This window comes from Theropithecus gelada, chromosome 5, assembly GCF_003255815.1.
Source record: "Theropithecus gelada isolate Dixy chromosome 5, Tgel_1.0, whole genome shotgun sequence".
Lineage (NCBI taxonomy): Eukaryota > Metazoa > Chordata > Mammalia > Primates > Cercopithecidae > Theropithecus > Theropithecus gelada.
Genome location: NC_037672.1, coordinates 91,498,808 through 91,520,592, shown reverse-complemented (window position 1 = coordinate 91,520,592; position 21,785 = coordinate 91,498,808). Strand labels below are relative to the sequence as shown.

The 21,785-nt window shown below is 35.4% G+C and overlaps 1 protein-coding gene across 2 annotated transcripts in view; it reads right to left on the bottom strand.

Moving 5' to 3' along the window:
- The window catches only part of FRYL (FRY like transcription coactivator), a 285,169-nt gene that overhangs the window by 40,443 nt on the left and 222,941 nt on the right, over window positions 1-21,785 (bottom strand). For both annotated transcript variants that reach the window (XM_025385755.1, XM_025385754.1), the window contains 14 exons: window positions 21,282-21,450; window positions 18,941-19,025; window positions 18,027-18,139; window positions 16,906-17,056; window positions 16,125-16,228; window positions 15,020-15,205; window positions 13,506-13,710; window positions 12,215-12,336; window positions 11,202-11,392; window positions 9,428-9,522; window positions 7,754-8,361; window positions 7,372-7,469; window positions 3,052-3,222; window positions 1,986-2,126 (listed from right to left, as the gene is read on the bottom strand). In XM_025385755.1, coding sequence (XP_025241540.1) covers window positions 1,986-2,126; window positions 3,052-3,222; window positions 7,372-7,469; window positions 7,754-8,361; window positions 9,428-9,522; window positions 11,202-11,392; window positions 12,215-12,336; window positions 13,506-13,710; window positions 15,020-15,205; window positions 16,125-16,228; window positions 16,906-17,056; window positions 18,027-18,139; window positions 18,941-19,025; window positions 21,282-21,450 — 2,439 coding nt within the window. The remainder of the gene's footprint in view (window positions 1-1,985; window positions 2,127-3,051; window positions 3,223-7,371; window positions 7,470-7,753; window positions 8,362-9,427; window positions 9,523-11,201; window positions 11,393-12,214; window positions 12,337-13,505; window positions 13,711-15,019; window positions 15,206-16,124; window positions 16,229-16,905; window positions 17,057-18,026; window positions 18,140-18,940; window positions 19,026-21,281; window positions 21,451-21,785) is intronic.

Here is a 21,785-nt window from a genome sequence, read left to right as displayed (position 1 = left end):
TAAGGCAGGACAATCCTTGAACCCAGGAGGCGGAGGTTGGAGTGAGCCAAGATCACACCTCGGCACTTTAGCCTGGGCAACAGAGTGAGACTCCATCTCAAAAAAAAAACAAAACAAAAATTAAAAAAAGTTTATATTTAACATAATCATGACCAAGTAGAAATAATGATCACTTTTTTTCTGACAGAAATAATTACTATCTCTGGGCATCATGAAATGCTAAACTTTAGGATGTTTTCATAAATTATATTGCTGGTTGTGTTTAAACGTAAAAGATCATCAATAATTCAATTCTGTGAAATATTCAGTTGTTTAATAGAGCACAAGCCAGCCACTGTGATGAGCCATCAGCTAAACATGATCTTGATTCACACATTTATAAGGAAATCTGGAAAAAAAATTAAGTCAACATTTTAAAATCAGGAGATTTTACAGAAAAATGTAGATTTCCAGCTTCTCTTAAAATGAGAAGTCTGGCCACACTGGACCCATATTCTAACATGAAAACCACCAGGGGAAGCTAAGTTGTGTTGCTTCTTTGAGATGGAGAGTGTGCAGTTCACTTAGCCACAAATCTATGCTCCTTCTGGTTACCTGCTTGTCCACTGGCAAGTTGAGCTTGTGGTTCTGAACATAATAAATGTACCTATGGTTCATAAGGTAGTAAATTCAATGTGGTATATGTTTCTATGTGAAATATAGCAAATATTTTATAAGTTTTTTTCTTTAAGGTTTAAGAAGAAAAGAAATCTGCTTTAGAAAGAGATATAATTGCTATCTGGTAAAGCCTCACTCATTGAAGGGTAAGCCATAAGATAAACAGGGCCACCAGAAAATCTTCCGTTTTTTGGATATCGGCCATCACTGATTTTCAAGGGAATGTTAGAGGTAATCTGGATTACATAACTGAATCACTGAAAACATTTTAATACAGTTTTATTGCTTTCAGATATGAACTAGAATAAATTCCTTGCCAGCTAAGTATATCCCATTCTAAGTTTTGCTCTAGTGAATGCAAACATAACTGGAGTATAAACACAACATACTAATCTATTAAGGTTGTTAATGAGCTTGTTCTCTTTGGTGAGTTGTATCCATCCTACTGATCTGCTCAGCAATGACTTTCTTAACTGCTAGCTCAAACTGACAGCTTAACTGAATTTCAAAGGTGAAATTCAGTGAAGACCAGGCCGACTTGTCATCATTTACATTTAAATCAAGTTTAATTTTCCACTTTTTAAATATCTGGCACTTTTTATCAGACACACAAAAAAATCTTTAAAATGCAAACTCTTCAAGGAGGTTTTCTGTTTCTAAAAGTAGTGTATGCCTACTACGTAGAATCTCGTTAAAACAGAAAGGTGTGAAGAAAGAAAGAACAATGAGGCCAGGTGCAGTGGCTCATGCCTGTAATCCCAGCACTTTGGGAGGCTGAGGTGGGCAGATTACCTGAGGTCAGGAGTTCGAGACCAGCCTGGCCAACATGGCGAAGCCTATCTCTACTAAAAATACAAAAATTAGCTGGGTGTGGTGGCACACGCCTGTAATCCCAGCTACTTGGGAAGCTGAGGCAGGAGACTCGCTTGAATCCAGGAGGCAAAGGCTGCAGTGAGCCAAGACTGCGCCACTGCACTCCAGCCTGCGCAACAGAGCAAGACTCCATCTCAAAACAAAAACAAGAACAACCAATGAGTCACAGTCCTAATTGCCAGAGTTTTGACTGCTGCAATGTGAATATGCATTCCTTCCAGTCATTACAGAACATTATAGAAATTGTTAATATGAAAACTAGAAATCATACTAATTCAGATTCTGGTTTTTGTCACTTATATTGAGAACATTTTGCATACTACAAATATCCTGAAAACATTATTTATGGTTGAACCACTTCTCTATTCTTCAACACTTAAGGCATTTCCAATATTGTGTGATTCTAAATCATTTTGAGATGAACAATGTTATATGTAAATTTTGTGGTCACTCACCTGTACGTATTTGCCAATAATCTTTATGATCTCCAGATTAAACTGCTTGGCTGGGGCTGCAGACAGGTCAATATGACTCAATAGACTATAAATAATCTGTAGTAATGACTGCTGCATACTGGACAATCCTTTTTCTAATAGCTAAAAATAATATTAAAAGTAATATTAAAGTATACTTTAATCAGGTTGAATAAAAACTCAATATTTACATTTAAGAGGCGGAAAAACATAGACTTAGTCTATGAGTTTACAGTTAGGTGAATTAGAAATCTAGAGACTAATAAAGTGAAAGGCAGTGTCTATTACTGTTATTTTTCCTTGGTTCAGAAAGCAGAATTAGACCATAACTTTTCATCTAAATCATGGTGTTTTATTTCCTTAACTAATTTAATAGGTATTACTTTATTATAAACTGACAAACATTTTCAGTGACTAGGAATCTCTTGCTTTTGACTTTTTCTTTGTGCCTATCTACTTAGTAATTTACTTTTCTGGGCATAAAGATACTTCTTAGGCATCAAATAGATATTAACTTTTTGTGCTATTCTAGGGTTACTTTATCATCCATTTTTTGCTTCCTATTTTAGATAGGAAGCAAATATATCATAAAAGTTAAAACTTTTCGAGAAGAAATACTTTTGTATGCTATAATTATTATTCTAGAAAAGATTTCTAAGCTAGAACCTAATTTTGTAAAACTAAAAATTATAACCATTCTCTATGATCAGGACCACTAAAAACTCATTTTCCATTTTTAATTAGGTAAAGTGTATATTATTTTGAGTTTCATGTGACTTAAGGACAGTAAATAAGGATATAAACACTGGACATGGAAAAAAAACCCACCTTTATAAAAACTTCTTTTACACTTGAAAGGAAGTACTTACATTTTTATCTTAAAAAATTGTTAACTATATTGACTCTCAGACAATTTGAGTATCAGTTAATACCACTGCTACTTCTGCAAATGAATCCACTTGATAAGGTGCCACAGAGTAGTTAAAAAAAATTTTTATATATATATATATATATATAGTAAATAAGAAAATATTTTAGGTAAATTTACCTCTGCAAGATAAGTCACAAGATTAAACGTTGTATCTGAGAAGGAGTCATGCAGGTATCTGCACACGACATTGATCCAGTTAGAACAGTCTCTGGAATATGTGTGTGTACTGTACAAACTCATCATGTGTGCCAGATTGACAAGTGTTGGGCATTTTTCTTCTGCACAAACCTAGAAAACAAATAAAATTATTTCATTCACCTAAAATAAAGACACAAGTTTAACTTGATTTTATGCTAAATGTATTTGCTTAATGAAATAATTTAGATGTATATTGGTTTTAATGCATTTTACTTCAATACGTTAGCAAAGTGAAATGAGAAAAAAGCACAAGGCATTCTTCAGAGACTAGTAAGAGATAATATAGAAAGAGGATTAATGTCTTTGTGGGTACTAAATAGTATGGCCTTCTTCAGTCTGAAGATCTGTAAACTGTCTCTGGCAGAAACCATGTATGGTTTCTGTGAACTCGGGACATCATTTTGGAATTGTTTTGTCAAATCCAGGATGGATCAGTGCACAAGCACCTACACAGGCAGACACAACTAGGGAATTCTCAGGGAGGTTCCGAACTGCTGTGACTGGGAGGAAATGCTTCAGCCTCCAGCTGTGTCTGGGGTGTCTCAGTAGAGCAGTCAGTTGCAAACAGCCTCAACATGTGTGACATAGTCACAGGACATCATTGGGGCTCTGATAAAATTTGGAGTCCAGAATCTCCAATGGATGACTATCTGCATGGTGGACCCCAAACTGCTTTTCAGGAAATCACCTAAAGCTGCTCTAAGATCCTGGGTCAATCTTTTAGAGGCTACTCCAAAATGTACTGACTCTCAAGTTTGTTTGATACAATGTTAAAGAATCTGAACCAACTAATGTTTGGGAGGAATTTTACTGACCTAATGCACTTCTTAGTCTGTTTGTTTCCTGGGTTATTGGTGAAGATGTTCCCTGGCCTCTCCCAGGGGATACCTGAGCTGTGCAGAACTGGAAAAGGGCCATGCTACTCTTACATACCAATCTGTCATAAAAGGCTAGCCTCCTTGCCATTTCTGCTTTTAGTTTGCCTTTTCCTTGTTCTTCTGTCTTATTGATGTTTTGTATGTGTTTTTACAACTACCTACAGCATTTGGTAAGGAAGCTGTCCTTTTAAATATATACATCTTCAACTTTCAAATGAATATCACTAATTTTGGTAATTCAGAAGATGTTTAATAGGCTTGGAGTGCCTCAAATTCATCATTTGGACACTACCATAGAACAAGCACAAAATATAAAGGTTATGCAACGTCATGCATAGACTATTAACCCAGTAGTACCTGGGAAGTTATTTTATAAAATCATTAAAACCAGCTGATTTCATGCAGTAGTCTTTTACCCATAAAACAGACACCAGAAAGAAAAAGAAAAAATGGGTTAGTATTTCTTATTTGCATTTCAAAATATAATAATTTAACATATTAAAAATCACATAATTTTATAACTTCACAATTTGTTAAATTCTTTAAAACATAAAAAACTTTCCTGAAGAATAAAACATTCTTAGAGAATTCTTATATTCTTAAATAATTGTTTTAAGGAATGAGTTTAAAAAACCTATTTTTTGAAAAGGGAGAAAATTCCTTAGAATATATACTGTGGAATTTAATAATAGAACAAGCGACAGATTTAATTTTGGAATTTTTGAAATGCCAGGTTAAAATATGATCCAAAAAGAGTGTTTTATAACTAACTTTTTTAGCATACTATTTCTGCCATAATGAATCACTAAAGAGAAAAATATTTGTCCTAAGTGTTGCCTCATTTTGAAATTCTGTGCTCTCCAAAGGCACAAACAGTAGAACTAGGGATATTTGCATAACGAAGGAGCACATAATGGCAGAAAACTACTCTTGACAGTTATAAGTGAGAGAGTAATTAAGGAACCAATTTAATTCACATCCTGCAGGTTGCTAAAAGCATACAGAGAGGGAACCTTTGTGTGCTGTCCAACAGGAAGAAAACAGACTTAAAAACAATTTGTGAATCACAGAAGACCATATCTGATTTCTTTAAAACATAAAAGAAATTTGGGAATTTCCATGGCCCTACTGTGGTCATGATATCAGCAGCTCGATATTCAAGGAGCTATAACATCCTTTAGGCTAGGAGGCCACACTCCTTAGTTATCCCAGCATTTAGCAGGCAGTAATCATTTAACGCATTCCAGTTGCTACTTTTAAATGCTTCTACTTTCCTTTTTAGGGGATTTATGCCTTTTGTTTTCTTGAAACCCCCAAGTAAACCAATATACATTTCCCCCCTTATATTTGCTTTCCAACCCCTCATATAGGGCAAAAAACTTCGTTTACACAAATTTTCTAATCATGTGTCATTAAAATATTAAAATGAAAGTTTCTTTAATAAATTCTGTATTACTATTAGACTTTATTAATGCAAATACAGGCAGTTGGTTTTAGATGAGTAATCATTTCCAAAAGGCAATATTTCTAATAGTCATAATTTTCACCGTCTCTTGATATTTAATGTTCTATTGGATTAGTTTAATAAAAACCAAGAATAAAAGACAACTTTTGGCTTATTTCTTCCCACCACCATTTCTATTAAAGAAATGAAGATGTTTCCATTAGCTAAAATAATAGCTCTTCTAAAATATATGCTTTTAGAATAATTGTATTAAGAACTTTTCCCTATCTAATTTTTTTAGAAATTTAATTGGGGATGGTGTTAAGGGCATATTTTATTAAATATTTTCATATCATTTATTAAATGTTATTTATCAAGATGTGAAAAGGTTCTTACTCTTACTACTGCTAATGGGATTCACTGGGTTGCCAGTATTTTCTTTCTTTACTATGCTGGCACCTGGAGATAAATGTGCACTTAGCAGTGCTACAACCTGGGCCATGGAAAGGTGGGGGTTTTATTTGGCTTCCTGCACGCTTGCTCTTTCTCCTTGCTGTGCTACTTGTTAATCAAATCTCAGCTTTTTTTAAAAAAATTGCTTACATAAAAAGCTTTTTCTGGGGATTTTATTTGCTTGTTCTCTTCTGTAGAAAACTTCCTTTTTTTTTTTTTCCTCCCGGTACTTTAGCCAAGTTCTCTTACTTATCGTCCTATTCACTCACCTCCCCAAGTTCACCAGATTTCCTATTATATGTATGCTACCTGTAAATTTATATAACTCCCTCTTAGAACTGTTCGTATTTTCAGTCTGAAAAGCCTTTTTTCCTCCAGACTCAATGACTGACCGAAAAAAGTTATGAATTATATTTAAGCAAAAGGCAGGCTGTTTGAGAGTTCCTTATTGTTCTTGAGAGGGGACTACTAAAAATATAAAATGTCAAAATCACAGTCTTTTAACATTAAAGTTAAGAGCTATAATACTTTTAAGCAGATGTGAACAGATGATTTACAAAAAAAATAAAATGTCAAAATCACATTCTTCTAACATTAAGGTTAAGAGTCATAATACTTTTAAACAAATGTTAACAGATGATTTACAAATAGCTACATTACTGCTTCTAAAACAGTATGATTTTTGAAGGTAAAAGAGCCAAATAAGGAAGAAAAAAAGAATGGAGTAGAGAAAGATGAAGAGAAAGAGTGTTAAAAGGAAAAAAGGCAAACAAAAAGGGACAGAGAACTTCCCAAATCCTAAAATATATTATGCCCTCTTCTTCCTCAGAACCTCTGCATCTATAATTTCTTCTGCCTAGAAAACTTCAAACCCTGAACCCCACTCTTTGCCTCTCATCCAGGGATCTTACTTTGGTTATTCCTATCCATTCTTTGATAGTGATCTAAGTCAGCTTAGATATCACTTCCTCTAGCAAGACTTCTGTTTTGTGTGCTCCTTGAGTATTCTACCCCCCATATTCCCCCCGCCCTGATAAAATACCAAACCAGACTCTCTGGTTACTGTCTACTTACTTGACTGCATTCCCCATGATAAAGTACACTATCTACTTTGTTTAACATGTATTTGTAGCATCTAACCCAGTGCTCAGTAAATATTTATTTGGTAATGAATAAACGAATGAATGAAAGACAGAGAGGCAAAAGTAGGGAAAAAGAGCAGAAAAAGACTCAGACTCAGAGGAGTGTTACTCTAATTAAATAATTTTATTTACTGTCATTTGAGCAGTTGTAACTTACACCATTACTATGCAAGTCCTTTATGTGCATAAAAATAAAAATTTAAATGCAAAATTCATATGGGCAGTGACATTAAAAGGATTTTTAAGAGATTTCCCCCTTCTTTAACATAGACTACAAAATAATTTCCCTATAGTGTTATCTTTCAGCATAACATTTGCTTACCTTTGCTATTCGACTAGCTGTTTCTTTGCAAAACTGAGTTGGGCTGTCAAAATGCTGGATTAAGTGAGGCAATAAGCAAAGGATGTTAAGAGGAAAGCCTATCAAAACAAAAAAAAAGCAAACAATAACCAATTTTATTGCACATTATTTTAAAAGTTAAAGTTTTTTTTAGATGGTTCACAGAAACCATTTTCTTTTCATTTCCTGGGACACTCAATCTTCTAATTCTTTTTTGGCATTCACCAAATAATTTAAGCTACCTAGCGTATAAAAACTATGACTATTTGCAGAAAAGCAGAAATTAGTAGATTTCAAAACAAATGATTAGTTTACATTTCACTACATAAAATGCAAAGTGCTGGTGCAATTATATTAACATCACCTGACAATTGGGAAGGATCCACCAATGTATGTTTGGAGACAGAAATGAGTTTACTGAGGAGGTGCACGGTCATTTCTTGTGTAGATGCTGAGGTAAAACCCTTAAGGAAGAGCTGCTGAAGTCCTGGAAAATTAGTCCATTTCAATTTGCTTTGTACATTTTCAATCTTCTCTCGACTCTCTGATTTATCCAAAGGCAAATGGATAAGCAGTTTGTTGAGAAGCCTGAGAGCCAGGAGGTATTCATATTCATAATCTGATTCTAATAAAGATGCTGCTATCCAAAAAATGGTGGCCATCAAGTTGGTAGGCTCAGTAGTGGACTGCACATCATACATTCCTTTCTCTCTTAGAGAGGAAAGGCTTCTAGTCCTTGCTAAACTACTGTTATGGTTTATCCGTCCATCCATTATATCCAGTGTGTTACTCCGCCGCCGGTCACCTCGTCGGTCACCAATCAAACTTAATCTCAAAGAGTTACTTCTTGCATTACTGTTATATCCCAAATAACTGCTATTATTAATGGGACTTGTGCTTAGATTGAGTTGTCCAGTGCTTTTCCTGTTAGCTGCATACTTGTTTCCCATTATAAGATCATGATATGAGGTTCTTAAAAAAGAAAGAAAAATAGATGAATGCATACCCAGTCACTTCTTTTGCTAAATTAATTTTACTTCTGAAAACACTGAAAAATAGTAACTGGTACCAGAAAAATCATTTTTCAGTATACCTGACTTTGTTGAATCAAATTTCAGTTTTGCCTCCAAATTCAAACAAAATGTACAACAGTACCTTTTCTCCTGTAGCTAACAGTTTCCTTTGAGTTGAGATGAGGCTCTACTTGCTGAGAAAATTCTGCTATAGAATTCAACGTTAACAACATTCAGCTCTGAGATTTAGGCATACATTAAGTTCAAAGCTGACTTCATTTGTCTTATCCTCAAACATGATGGTCCTCATGTCCCTATTTCTGTCAATGATACTCTCTTTTCAAAAGAACTAAGCTCAAAAATTTTTGATTTCTCCTCCTCCCTCACATCCAATTTTTCTTAAGAAAATATTGACTGAATGCTTTTTATGTTTGCCAGCTGTACAGAAAAGGAAGGAATGTTAGACAAGTCTTTTGAAAGAGGAGATAGATATGTAAATGGATAAATTTATAGCTTGCTAATTGCTATTATTAAAATATGAAAAAATCACTGTGAGAACCCAAAGGATGGAATAATCAGCACTATCCTGAGGTAGTTAGAAATGCTTAGCTAGGAAGTGACATTTGGGACGGGACTTGAAGGACTAATCAATTCTGGGCTTGCAAGGCAGAGAAACTGGGGAGAGAGGCTGCTGCAGGGAGAAGGAACAATATGTGAAAGGTGGGAGAGCCCTAAGGCTCCCAGGCAGCTGGGGAAGCAATAGGATGCTGAATGTGGCAGAAATGAAGTGGCGCAGCAGAAAAATCTCTAACCAGCACATTAGAAGAAGAACAGCACTGCTAAAATCAGCACTTGGATTTTTCACAAGTCCTCACTGTCTGTGGCCCATCTCCCACAGAATGGTAATCCATATAATTTGGGTGGTATTGTGCTTACTAACAATATTAGAATTTAAAAAGTTAGAGCTATATGTAGTTAACTATTCAAGTTCTCTATATATTAGGTTGCCTGGTTTAAATTCTTACTGAGAAAGGGCAGAAAGAAGATCATAATGCTTCATGGTTTCAGCCAAAGTATCAATTGCAGATTCCAATGTGAGAAGAAGCTCAATCACAAATCCCTGGAGGGAAAAAGGCAGATTTTAATTAATTATGCTCTGGAATAAAGAAACTGCAATGGACTTCCTAATGGGATTTTAAAATAGAACAAACTCTATGTTACGTTACAAAATGATTAAACTCTTGACAACATGATCTTGCTGATTGATGCAAACTCATCAAATTAATAGTGTATAAATTGATTGTAATGGTGCCACAATTTACTCAAAATTGCTCGGGTCAGAAATCTAGGAACCATACTTGTTTCTTTCACATCTAAACTGAATCCTCCAGCAAGTCTTGAAAATATTACTTTTGTTTGTTTGTTTGTTATTTGAGACATAGTCGTGCTCTATTGCCCAGGCTGGAGTGCAGTGGTGCAATCTTGGCTCACTGCAACCTCTGCCTGTGGATTCAAGTGATTCTCCTGCCTCAGCCTCCCAAGCAGCTGGGACTACAGGTATGTGCCTGCACACCTAGCTAATTTTTGTATTTTTAGTAGAGACAGGTTTCGCCATGTTGGCCAGGGTGGTCTCGAACTCTTGACCTCAGGTCCACCGGTTTCAGCCTCCCAAAGTGCTGGGATGATAGGTGTGAGCCACTGTGCCTGATCGAAAATATCACTTTTAAAATACACACTAAAAATCTGACCACTTTCCTTTACCTCCATAACTTCCCTTAATCTAAGCTACCACCATTTCAGCTGGACTCTTAACCTCCTAACCTCTCTTGCCTCCACTCTTGCCCTCCCTACAGATTTCACCCCAATGTCAGAATGAGTTTTTTAAAAAACAAATCACATCCATCATCTTCCTTCCCTCAAAATGTCTGAGTAGTTTCCCATCAATTCAGAGTGAAGTCCTGCCTCTCACCAGGGCTTACTAGGCCTTACATGATTTGAGCCTTCCTACCTCATCAATTTCCTGCTACATATCCTGCAATGTATTCTAGCGACACTGATTTTCTTGACGTTCCTCAGAAAAGCCCTACTGCTTCTGCTTCAGGGTCTTTGCACTTGTTAGTCCTATCTTCCTATGCCTGAAATGTTCTTCCCCAGATCATAACAGAAACTACTTCATTTCAGTATCTCTTCAAAAATCACCTTCTCAGATGGACTATCATATGTAAAACAATTCCTTCTCCTTTAATCTTATCATCTTACTATTTTCACAACATTATCAGTAGGATAAATTATGTTATGTATAATTGGAAGACTAAAGGTTTGTTTCCTTCAATAGAATATGAGCTCTAGAATGTCACGAACTTTGTCTCATTCATCACTGTATCCCTGATATTTATAACAGTGTTAATAAAACCATTTGTCTGTACAAACTGAAGTTCTCTAGTTCAATAGTTCACTTATCTTAAAAAATAAAATTCAATGTTCCACTTTACATTTAAATTTAACTTCCTATCATTTTTACCTTGTGATCATCCCAGGTTAATATCTGGAGGGGGGGCGCTGTGTGAGTGGGCGAGTGTAAAGCTTTTTCTGATAGGCACTAGAACAGTCGATTTAATTAGTAGGTTATTAGATATAAATTATAAAATTAGCTTTGGCTCTTAATTCTTTGCCTGCTCAACATCTGACTATAATTCTAGATGCCCATTATCTTGCTCTAGCTATAGCAATCTATATTAACAATAAATCCTTGACAACTAGTAGCTGCTCAATAACTGCTGAAAGAATATAAGGAAATACCTGTGCATCTTCTCCTGGATCCCCTACAGTTTCTACAAGTCTGGAGAGAACATCAGAAAGTGTAGTTGCAGTCAGAGGCTGCTTTAGGGCCCTGAAAATCTGAAAGGATCTCCCAGCATAGTGTCGAGAAGAACAGGAAAGTGCTGTTTGCAGAGCAACTTCACTAAGATGATGTTCCAAATGAACTGCTTCTGTGAATGCGAAGGAAACAAGTAGGTTGTTCTTGTTCTTTAGAATACTATTGGGGTTATAATCAGAAGTGAATCATTTTAAAGCTAGTAGCTAGCACACTACCTGGCAAACCAGACTGGCACTCACATTTTATAAGTCAATGCTTTTTCTTTGATTAAACTCCATTTGCATTTCAGATGACCCTTTAATCTTTACAGAAGCAATGCCTGAGACCAGGGTTTCTCAATCTTGGCACTACTGACCTTATAAGCCAGAAAATTCTTTGTTGGAAGGGCTGCCCTGAGCAGGGTATGATGTTTAGCAGTGTCTCTGGCCTCAACCCACCATATACCAGTAGTAACCCCTTGCTCCTAACCCATAATTGTGACATTGTCTCTAGACATTGCCAAATGTCCCCTAGTTGAGAACCACTGCTCTAGATAAATACAATTTGACTATGACTTTCAGAATGTGTTAATTTTACATTACTGAAGACTATACCAGCACAAAATTTTTTTAAGTTTCCCATTTCTATATATGTCCGTTTAATGTAATTTTTTCATAATACGCAATTGTATTGTAATTTTATGATGCCATCAAACACAAAACTAAGGAGCCCAGCATTTCATAGACAGCATTCTCATTTTTAAGTAGTAACTTAATTTTTCTTCAGTGAAAACAGATCTGTTATCATTAAAAAATTTAAAAAGAAAACTTGTCTAAAACTTTTAGACGTATCACAATATCAACTATTAACTTTTTGCAAAGCATTATCAGAAACCGGCATCACATTAAAATGTCACTAACATTAAATATTATTTAAAATATTTCTTAAAAGATACCTGAGCTCGACTGCTTAAAAACAGAAACCACATGTTTCAAAAATGTAGTTAACTGTTCAGCACTCTTTATGCTAGGATTCTTGGCAGAAACATCCTCATGGTTCCAAAGGGGCCCTCTTTTTCTGAAAACAGAGAACAGATGTAATTTCCTTGGATTTTCACTTGTGATTAACAGTTGTACTCACACTTGCCTAAATTACGCCTTCACAATTAGAAAGGATGGTAGTTGAATAAATAGGTCACAGTCTACTACTACTGCTTAGGCACATGAATATGTAATGATCTACAGCAAGGAGAGAAAGATCTCATTTCAGTGTCTACCATCACACCAGTCAAATTCTCTCAGACGTAGTAGAAAAAGAGGTCAACTTTTGCCAACTGAGAAGCATATTGGTTACTGCTTATGTGTTCCAGGTCAAAATATAATCTGTATTTACATCGTAATGCAAAGAAAATAATTTGCTGGTGAAATGCAATGAGAATAATTTACTAGCTAAAACTATAGGGAAAGTTTAGGACAGAATAAGGTCCACTTGATACTTTCTTTAAAATGACTTTGTGTTCTCGGCCACCATCTCGGTTAAGCTCTTTATTAACACAGGCCCAAAGTGCCCTGAGAACCTGCTACGCACTGCTTCTGGTTCCTTCCTCCTCTAATGCATCCTCCACACTGTTATGGGGCTGATTTTCTCCACATATTTATAAAATGCTGCCTCCCACTGTCCCCCCAGCTTAATGAGTTTCTATATAATCTACAACCATATGGCCTGGGCTTCGTGGCCCTCCAGTTTGAACTCTCCCAAGCTTTCCAGAATTGTCTAGAACAACTCTCTTTTCTCTGCATTACAGTCAGAGTGGATTCCTCACCATTTCCAAACACACGGTTTTCTTGTGCTCCTGTGATTTTGTTCTTGCAATGGAATATCATGCCCTTTCTCCCACCTATATTCCTTCTCTACTTATTGCGCCTTGCAAAGAGTAGACCATAAATAAATATTTGATGATTGAATGATAATGTAGCTAATAAAAGTTAAATATATATTCAGATAATACTGTATTCTTTTTGGGCATAAAATAGCCAGATACGATTAAAGTCCTTCTGAGGTATAACTGCACTGGCACAAAAGAAGTCTTTGATTGCATCCTAATTTTCAAAATACTGTGCAATACAAACCTGTGTATTTCACATCAATGGCATTTCAGAAAACAAAAATATGGCTCATAATACCCGACCAATGAAAGAATGACTTAACACATACACTGCTGGGATGCTAAGGGCTGCCAATGTTACCTTGAGGTAATGAATTCCATGAGGGTTTTGACTTTTCCATCCTGCTCCACTGAGATGTCAACCTCATTCAGGATAGTGGTGTGCAGATGTGAAATGGCAGCACTGTTATTTCCTAAGCTGATACTAGAAGAGGTAGAACTTGAGCTAAGCCCTGAGTCAGTCATAGGGGAGGGCTGGTAATCAGGTATAAAATCGTTAATGCCTGCTGAAAGAGAAAGATCGTCATGAATACCTAAAACATGAAAGAATCTCACAAAATACCTATAGAATTAAACTGTCATTCCTTATAGACTCTATGGGACACATGAGGAAATCTGTCAGTGCAAGGTGATATGAATCTGTGCTCCTGCTGATCCTCATAAACATCAAATTACAGCAAGTAAGTTTTCGGGCAAACATCGTTTCACAGCTTGAAAACTTAGCAATTTGGAAGTACTGTGCAGTCCTCTGCCGCCATCTGCTGAAGAAACTTGCAAGTGGCAGTTTCCTAATATTTTGGCATATTTTGTCAACATTGCTTGTCGGTTACATTTCTATAACATAAACTGATTTTTAACTTTTTATGGAAAATTTTCTATAATTTTTGATTCATTTTCATTGCAGAAAGACTCATCTATCTGAAATACACATAGTGCGTCAATTATTTTTTAAAAAACTGTTAAAAGGTTATTACTAATGCCCATATTTACAAATTGGTAAGAGAAGCCTTAAAAACAAACAAGCTATGGAATTTTGAAGAATGGTGCCTTAATATAAAAAGGCAGTAAACTTCATTCCATTTTTCTTTCAATCATAGTTTTAAAAGGCTAATAAGTTTCCTAATAACTGTTTCCTAACTATAGGATTTTAAACAAGTAACAGGGTTTTAACTAGCTTTAAAATTCATGACCCTGTATCTGATACTGTATGATTAGAACAAAAAAAGGTAGTTTTATTTCAATTTCAAAAAAAGTTTCTAGATCACCTGTCACTAGCCTGATGGTACTGATGAAAGAAATAAGTTAGAGTTATAGGATATAGGAAAATATACCTTAAAAGTAAAAAAGAAAAATTAGCATTGACAGTAAAATAAACCAAATTAAGTCTCATTAATTTGGACTTCACTACTTCAAAATGTATGTTTTTAACGCAGTAAATATAATCACATGAATAACAAAATTTAAAATGTCTTACTTTATCAGTTTTCAGATCCTGCAAATAAGAGGAATCTAATACAAGCTCAATATCTTTTTTGTAATTCGTCCTCAATATTAAGCACTGTTTCATTATGTCTTCAACTTCATATTCATAACTTAACTCTTGTGTGATAAAGATCCTTCAAGGTAATGCAGATTCAATTATTTCAGATTTGCTCCCTTCTTTTATTAGTAAATAATTTAAATGGTACTTATAATAATACAACTACATTTTAAAAATGTTCTCTAGTATTTCAACTTTTATGACTTTCTCTAATGCAGGATTCCAAATTAATAAAGTATAATTCTAATTTCAAATTGTACTTTTAAGGCAAATACCTGTGAAATTATAATCTAAGTGTGCAACTTGTTTGACTGTAAGCACCCTGGGCTCATTAAACTCCTTGTTCCTGAGAAGGACAGAAGCAACAGTTCGGATGTTACTTTTGGGTCCCATTACTATTAATAAGTGCAGAAGCAGACGTTTACAATGTTCATACACCTCAGGGTGGCAGTGGTCAAACCCTAAAAAGGACGGTAGAAAAACATTATCAATAAAGAGAAATAATGAGTATTCTTACTATCAAACTCACATTTTGAAGAAAAGGAAGGATTATATGAAAGATTTCAAGGAAGGTGACATATTATATGGTTTTTTATTGTGCTAGAGTTCTTATATACTTTTACAATAGCTTATTGTCTTATAGTACTAGGGAGACTCAAGATAAGTCAAATGTGTTTCATGTCTAAAATTTAGTGATCTCCTAAAAATTATTACTGTTACATAACACAAAAAATTCGTGGAAATGAATTTTTTTTAAAAGGCAGGCTTTTTTGTGTACTTAGCACGTAACAGAAAGTACATGATTAACTGAAGGAATGATGTAACACACCAACAGTAAGTGTGCACATCAGGAAAATTTATAAGGAGATGGCTATTTGGACTTGCTTCAGGAAGCCAATCCTATAAGCATCAAATGTATTATAGATATGACAGATTCCTCATGTTTGCTACAGAAGGCACGATGGAGTTTCAGCTGTAATAATCAGGCTATCCAACAATCCAATTCTTTTGGGAAATACTTAGAACCTATTTCAATTTTTCATTCACTCTGAAAGTTCCCAATCCCCAGAGGTAAGTTAATTTGACTCTTGCCACAGCCACAGAATTTTTCCTCAGTACAGTATACGTGTGTTTGTGTGTGGGCAGGCGAGGCCATAAGATAGGAATAGGAATGGGGGGGAATAGACATGTTTGTTTGTAGTTAGAAGAGGTGCCACAAATAACTCCCCAAGAGACCAGAGGAATCATAATGAAAAGTGTCATGGAAATAATATAAAAATAACAGGAAACAGAAACACATAAAAACTGTCATAAAACCATACTGCTTTTAAATTATCATAAAAATATAAAATGAAAGAATTAGAACCAAATATTTATTACCTATAAAAATTGCATGAAGAAGAAGATGCAGGTAGCTTCCCCATTCCACCTTCACACTATGATCAATGATCAGATCAGTCAAAAGGATCACTGCTATGTTACACCTATGACAAGAGGTGTTAATAAGAGTTTCATTAACGTTTTACTAGATCTTGGTAAACCTAGAGAGAATCTGGTACAAAATTACTTGAAGATTTTAATATCACATTTCATGGAAAAATACAACTTATCCAGGAAAAAGGAGGAAAAACAAATACAGCTGAAGAAAACATTAACCATTAAGTTAAAGAGATGGAACAGAACATAAGGGCTAAGGGCTCCTTGAACTCAGGAGCCACATTTTCTTCATCTTTCAACCTTGAGACTTAGCACACTGCTTGCCACAGTAGGTGTTCAATATATGTTTGGTGCATTAATACATTTTGAAAGAATGCAGTAATTGCTCTATTGTGATTTTGCTAAGTAGAATTCAACTCGATGCAAAATAATAGTGCCTATCATAGGAAAGCCATATTTTTTAGATGTAGTAACTGGGTCCCAGAAAGGTCAAGTAACTATGCCAGACACCCAGAAAAGCAGCAGCATAATTAGATTTAATAATATTAATTTTATAAAGTTAGAACTCTGAGTTTTTCAGATTTCTTAGAACACACTGATCTACGTTGCAGTATCTCCATAAAGAAGACTGCTTTTATTCTGTGTTGTCAGATAGCACAAAGAAAGCCGAGAGTGTTCAGCAGCAACTTGGTGCATATGTAAAAGGAATGACGCTGTAGTCCACCTGTGAAGAGGTAATCCAGGTGATGACGTTTCAGGCACGTAATCCACCAGTGGTGACCAGCAGCCTCCAGCTGGTGGGAAGGGCAGTGGCTCTCCTTGGTTATGCTCCATCACTTTCAGTCGCCAATTAGAATAAAGTGGCATTGAATCACCTATCAAGATAAAATGATCTCATTTTCTACACCATCTAATTTCTGCCAATATAAGCAAACTCTAGTAAGATCCCGACTATTTATATAGTATTAGAAAGTGATAAAAAAAATTTCCCACTATTTCAACATATGTTTGCTAGGAAAATCTAGGCACAAATATTATCAAATTAAGCAAACCAGGGAGAGGGAGAGAGAGAGAGATCAATTTAGGTTCCACCCTGTATGTCAAAGCAAAATTATATTAGCACTTCATCGTGATTCCATCAGTGATGTCCAAGCCAGGAGATCACATTATTGGAGAAGCTGCCTTGTAACAAAGGGCCTTCTGGTAAATTATTCAGTTCTAAATATCCTGAGATAGGGCCAAAACAGCTCCATCTTGAAAGGAACTCTGCTCTACCACAGTGGGGCTGCGGGGTGCAATAAAAAATGTCAGGAAATGTGAATTCTGTGTGACGTGGGTAAGTCACTTAACCTCTCTGGACCTCAGTTCCATCATGTGCAAAATGAGGAGATTGGACCAGATCATCTTCAGTGTCCCTTCCCAGTCTGAAAGCCTGTGCTTCTATGACACCCTACCTTAACGTTATAGTGAAACTTGGGTAGATTATTCACTTTGCAATTGCCAAGGGACAATCTTTTTAGGAAAATGTTAATCCATGCAGAAGGAGCAATCCTGCTAAAAAAAAATCAGCCTGTTTCCAGTATTTGTTCTTTGATGCTTCCTGAGAACCAGTTCTTATGTTCCTTGTGATTTATCTATAGGAAACCTGTGCTTTAAAAAAATTTCACCCAAATACGTTGCTTCTTAAAATCAAGATGTTTCAGATTATGTTGGAACACCACTAGTGGCAGTTAAATACGCTTTTTAAAAACAATTTACTGAAAAAATATATATTTATTAACGTTAATGTAATTAACAATACACCTCACCCTTATAGTTACATTAAAAACATTTGGAATTTATTACTTTTTTCTTCTTCATAAGATCCTCCAGAGCTGCTACTGTATCGGGATTCTAGTCTGTGATGTTGCCGATTCAAATGACTGTTTAGTCCACTGTAAATGTCCAGGTGCACATAGCTATGGGAATGATCACTGAAGTTAGTCACAGTTGACGGTGCAATGGTATTTATACTTTATTTCACTTTCCATGTTTAAAAAAGGAGGCCAGATGCCATGGTTCAAGCCTGTAATCCCAGCACTTTGGGAGGCCAAGGCAGGCAGATCACGAGGTCAGGAGATCGAGACGATCCTGGCTAACACGGTGAAAGCCCGTCTCTACTAAAATACAAAAAATTAGCCGAGTGTGCTGATGTGTGCCTGTAGTCCCAGCTACTCGGAAGGCTGAGGCAGGAGAATTGCTTGAACCTGGGAGGCAGAGGTTGAGCTGAGATCGCACCACTGCACTCCAGTCTGGCAACAGAGTGAGACTTTGTCTCAAAAAAAAAAAAAAAAAAAAAAAGGACACAGTACACAAAATATTAAAATATTAACAAAAGTTTACTATGACATGTATTAATTTCCACCTTATAATCCAAAAGCTTAAACTTTTAATCAGCTATTTCTACCTAAAATAATATTCTGGCATATAAAACAGGTGGAGTAAATACATTCATATAGGTCTAAAACTTTAAGCAATACAAAAAGTGACTTACCATATACCACCTATTCATACATTAGAGCATATAAAAAAATCTAGCAGGATAGCATCTTTAATGTTGAAACTCTCAATGTTGAAAGTTTCCAGCATGGAATTACATTTTTTTCACTTGAATTTTAACACAGCAACATCCACATTTCAATGCAGAAAATATCATTTATTCTGATGACAACCAGTATCTGTCAAACTGAACAGCTAATAAAGAACAGAGAAGTACTTACCTCTCTTCAATATTCTCTTTAATGGGCTTATTATCAGGATTGCCATCTGTGGGAGCTACCATTGTATTGCTACTGGAAGTAGTTCCTGTAATCAAAGACAAAGCAGTACCTGTGAATCTACAAACCTGGAATAACCCAATAAGAACAAAAGATCTCAAATTATAGATATCAAAACTTAACTAAAATGAGAGCAAAGTCATTTTAAAAAAGGAATGTACTCATAATTACCAAAAGGGAAAGGAGACACGACGAACAAATTTTTGGATGCTAGAATACAAATGGACAATAAGTAATTAAGTGTTAAGAAGGCTGAATCCAAAGGTGGTGGTGGGGGAAAATCAAGAAACTGCCATATTTATACTGCTGAACTTCCAAAAGTCTCAGGGACGAGTAGCATCAAGAACCTCCGGAAACAGAGGTTGAAGGTGGTGCTAAAAAATAGGAAACCTGGCTGAAAGTCAATCTATTTTAGAAGTAACTGGTTCCCCAAATCTACTTGCTTGCCTCTTGCAGCTGGGTGGCTGTCTTTCCCTACTTCTAGAAGTCTTTTCTGATGAAAATCAGAAGATTCCTGAACTAGGGCACGCCACATACTCCTGAAAGAGGAGGCACCTTACAAAGAACAGGGGCATTAAATGAAATGAAAATGTACAGGCTAAAATTTGAGACTGCACCCCCAGCTACATCCTTCTCACCCCACTGGGCTTCCAGAAAGTTTGAAGACTGTGTATATGTGTGTGTATAAATATATACAATCCAAAGGGGTGTGTGTGTATATGTTCACAGACACACCCTCTGTTGGCAAATGACTAGAAATAATTTTCTCTGGGGAAACTGATAAATCTAAGAGAAAATACCTACAGACATTGGCTTCACTGAAATCACGGTACAACAAAGGATACAGTCAACAAGTTCCATATATGCTTATATAACTTATTTTTTTAAAAATATTCTACTCTTTATGAAAAGACAGATCTAGAATTGGTAGGCTTTCGAGAAAAGTTTTATCAAGACAAAAACAACAATGTAGAGAAAATGAAGACTTCTGCTGGGAGAAGAAAACTTTATAACTGTATCAGATACGAAACAACAGGCCAACCATGAAACAAGAATAGGATGCTACTTTAAAAAATTATAATTAAATGAAACTTTGGAATTAAAAACATTCTAGCAGATGTGAAAAATTCAATAGAAGCATTATTAGACATCTCCTAGAAAATAAAACAAAAGGACTAAGTGATGAAAATGGATGGTAAAAAATAAATTATAAAGAGATAATTTAAAATATTTCTAGTTTTACGATGTTGTTATTAGCATGCTGAAAACATTTAAACTGAGTAACAAAGGGTTTAATAGAAATTTCATCTACAATAGCCTTTTTACTATTTTGAATTTCATTGGAGGTTCTTCTATTAGGAACATAGTTTCTTCAAACTCAAAATACTATAATAATTTTAATATATGCACATACATATAAGTATATATATATACACACACACACACACACACATACACACTCAGTTGATTGGATATGATGTATAATATATACCCAAATAATTATAATGTGAAATTACACAAATAATTTCAACATATAAGCATTTTCTAAATTTAACATGGTAATTATACCCATTAAAAAATGCATGTGTTGGCCGGGCGCGGTGGCTCACACCTGTAACCCCAGCACTTTGGGAGGCCAAAGGGGGTGGATCATGAGGTCAAGAGATTGAGACCATCCTGGCCAACATGGTGAAACCCCATCTCGACTGAAAATACAAAAATTAGCTGGGCATGGTGGCGCACACCTGTAATCCCAGCTACTTGGGAAGCTAAGGCAGGAGAATCACTTGAACCCGGGAGATGGAGGCTGCAGTGAGCTGAGATCACGCCACTGCACTCCAGCCTGGTGACAAAGCAAGACTCTGCCTCAAAAAAAAGAAAAAAAAAAGAAAAAAAAGGTATGTGTTATGTAGGAAATAAATTTATATTCCATCTCTGAATAAGTATGTAAATACTGCTTTTCTGTATATTAATACTTACATTGTCGAATTGCTTTCTCATGAGGATTTACAAAGTCTTATCAAATTAATTACCATACATGACTCACATTTGCTTTTGTTTTCTCAACAATAATATTTCAAGACACAATAAACTCTTGTTTAACAATTATGTTAAGCTTCTCTTTCAATACTGAGGAAGATGTGTTTTTTTCAATAAATTTTATTGCATATATCTGAGATTTGTAACAAGATGTTATGGGACACAGAGACCCTAAAATGGTTACCATAGTGAAGCAGATGAAGACACCTATCATCTCACACAGCAGTTTTAACAAATTTCTCACCTGAGGTGACAGAAGGGATTTTATAGCTGGAAGTGATGCGATAATACGGGGGATTATCCATGTGAGTGACCCCTGAACTGACAGGATCGGTCAGCTGAAGCTCACTCACCAGCTCTTCTAGCAACTGCATTGTTTTATCTCTACCTAAATATACAATGACCTTCTTTACCTGTCACAAAAGAAATCATTCAGAAAAGAAAAAGCAAAGTTTTTATCTCATTAATTTCTCCTGAGACAAATTTTATCAGAGTAAGTTCAACTTTAAGTGCTAGATGAATAAACACAATCTAAATCAAAACTGGCACTGATCAACAATAAGACATTAATCAGCTTTATCAATACTGTCCTCCCTGTAACTCTCAACATTAGATCTAATTAGGATGAACTGAACATGTTTAGTGGTTTCCACTTTATGCACTTTCTTTATTTTTGCTTTTTTTTTTAAAAAAAAAAAGCAAAAAAAATGCTTTTCTGTAAAAATTTCTCTTTTAATTGAAACACTTC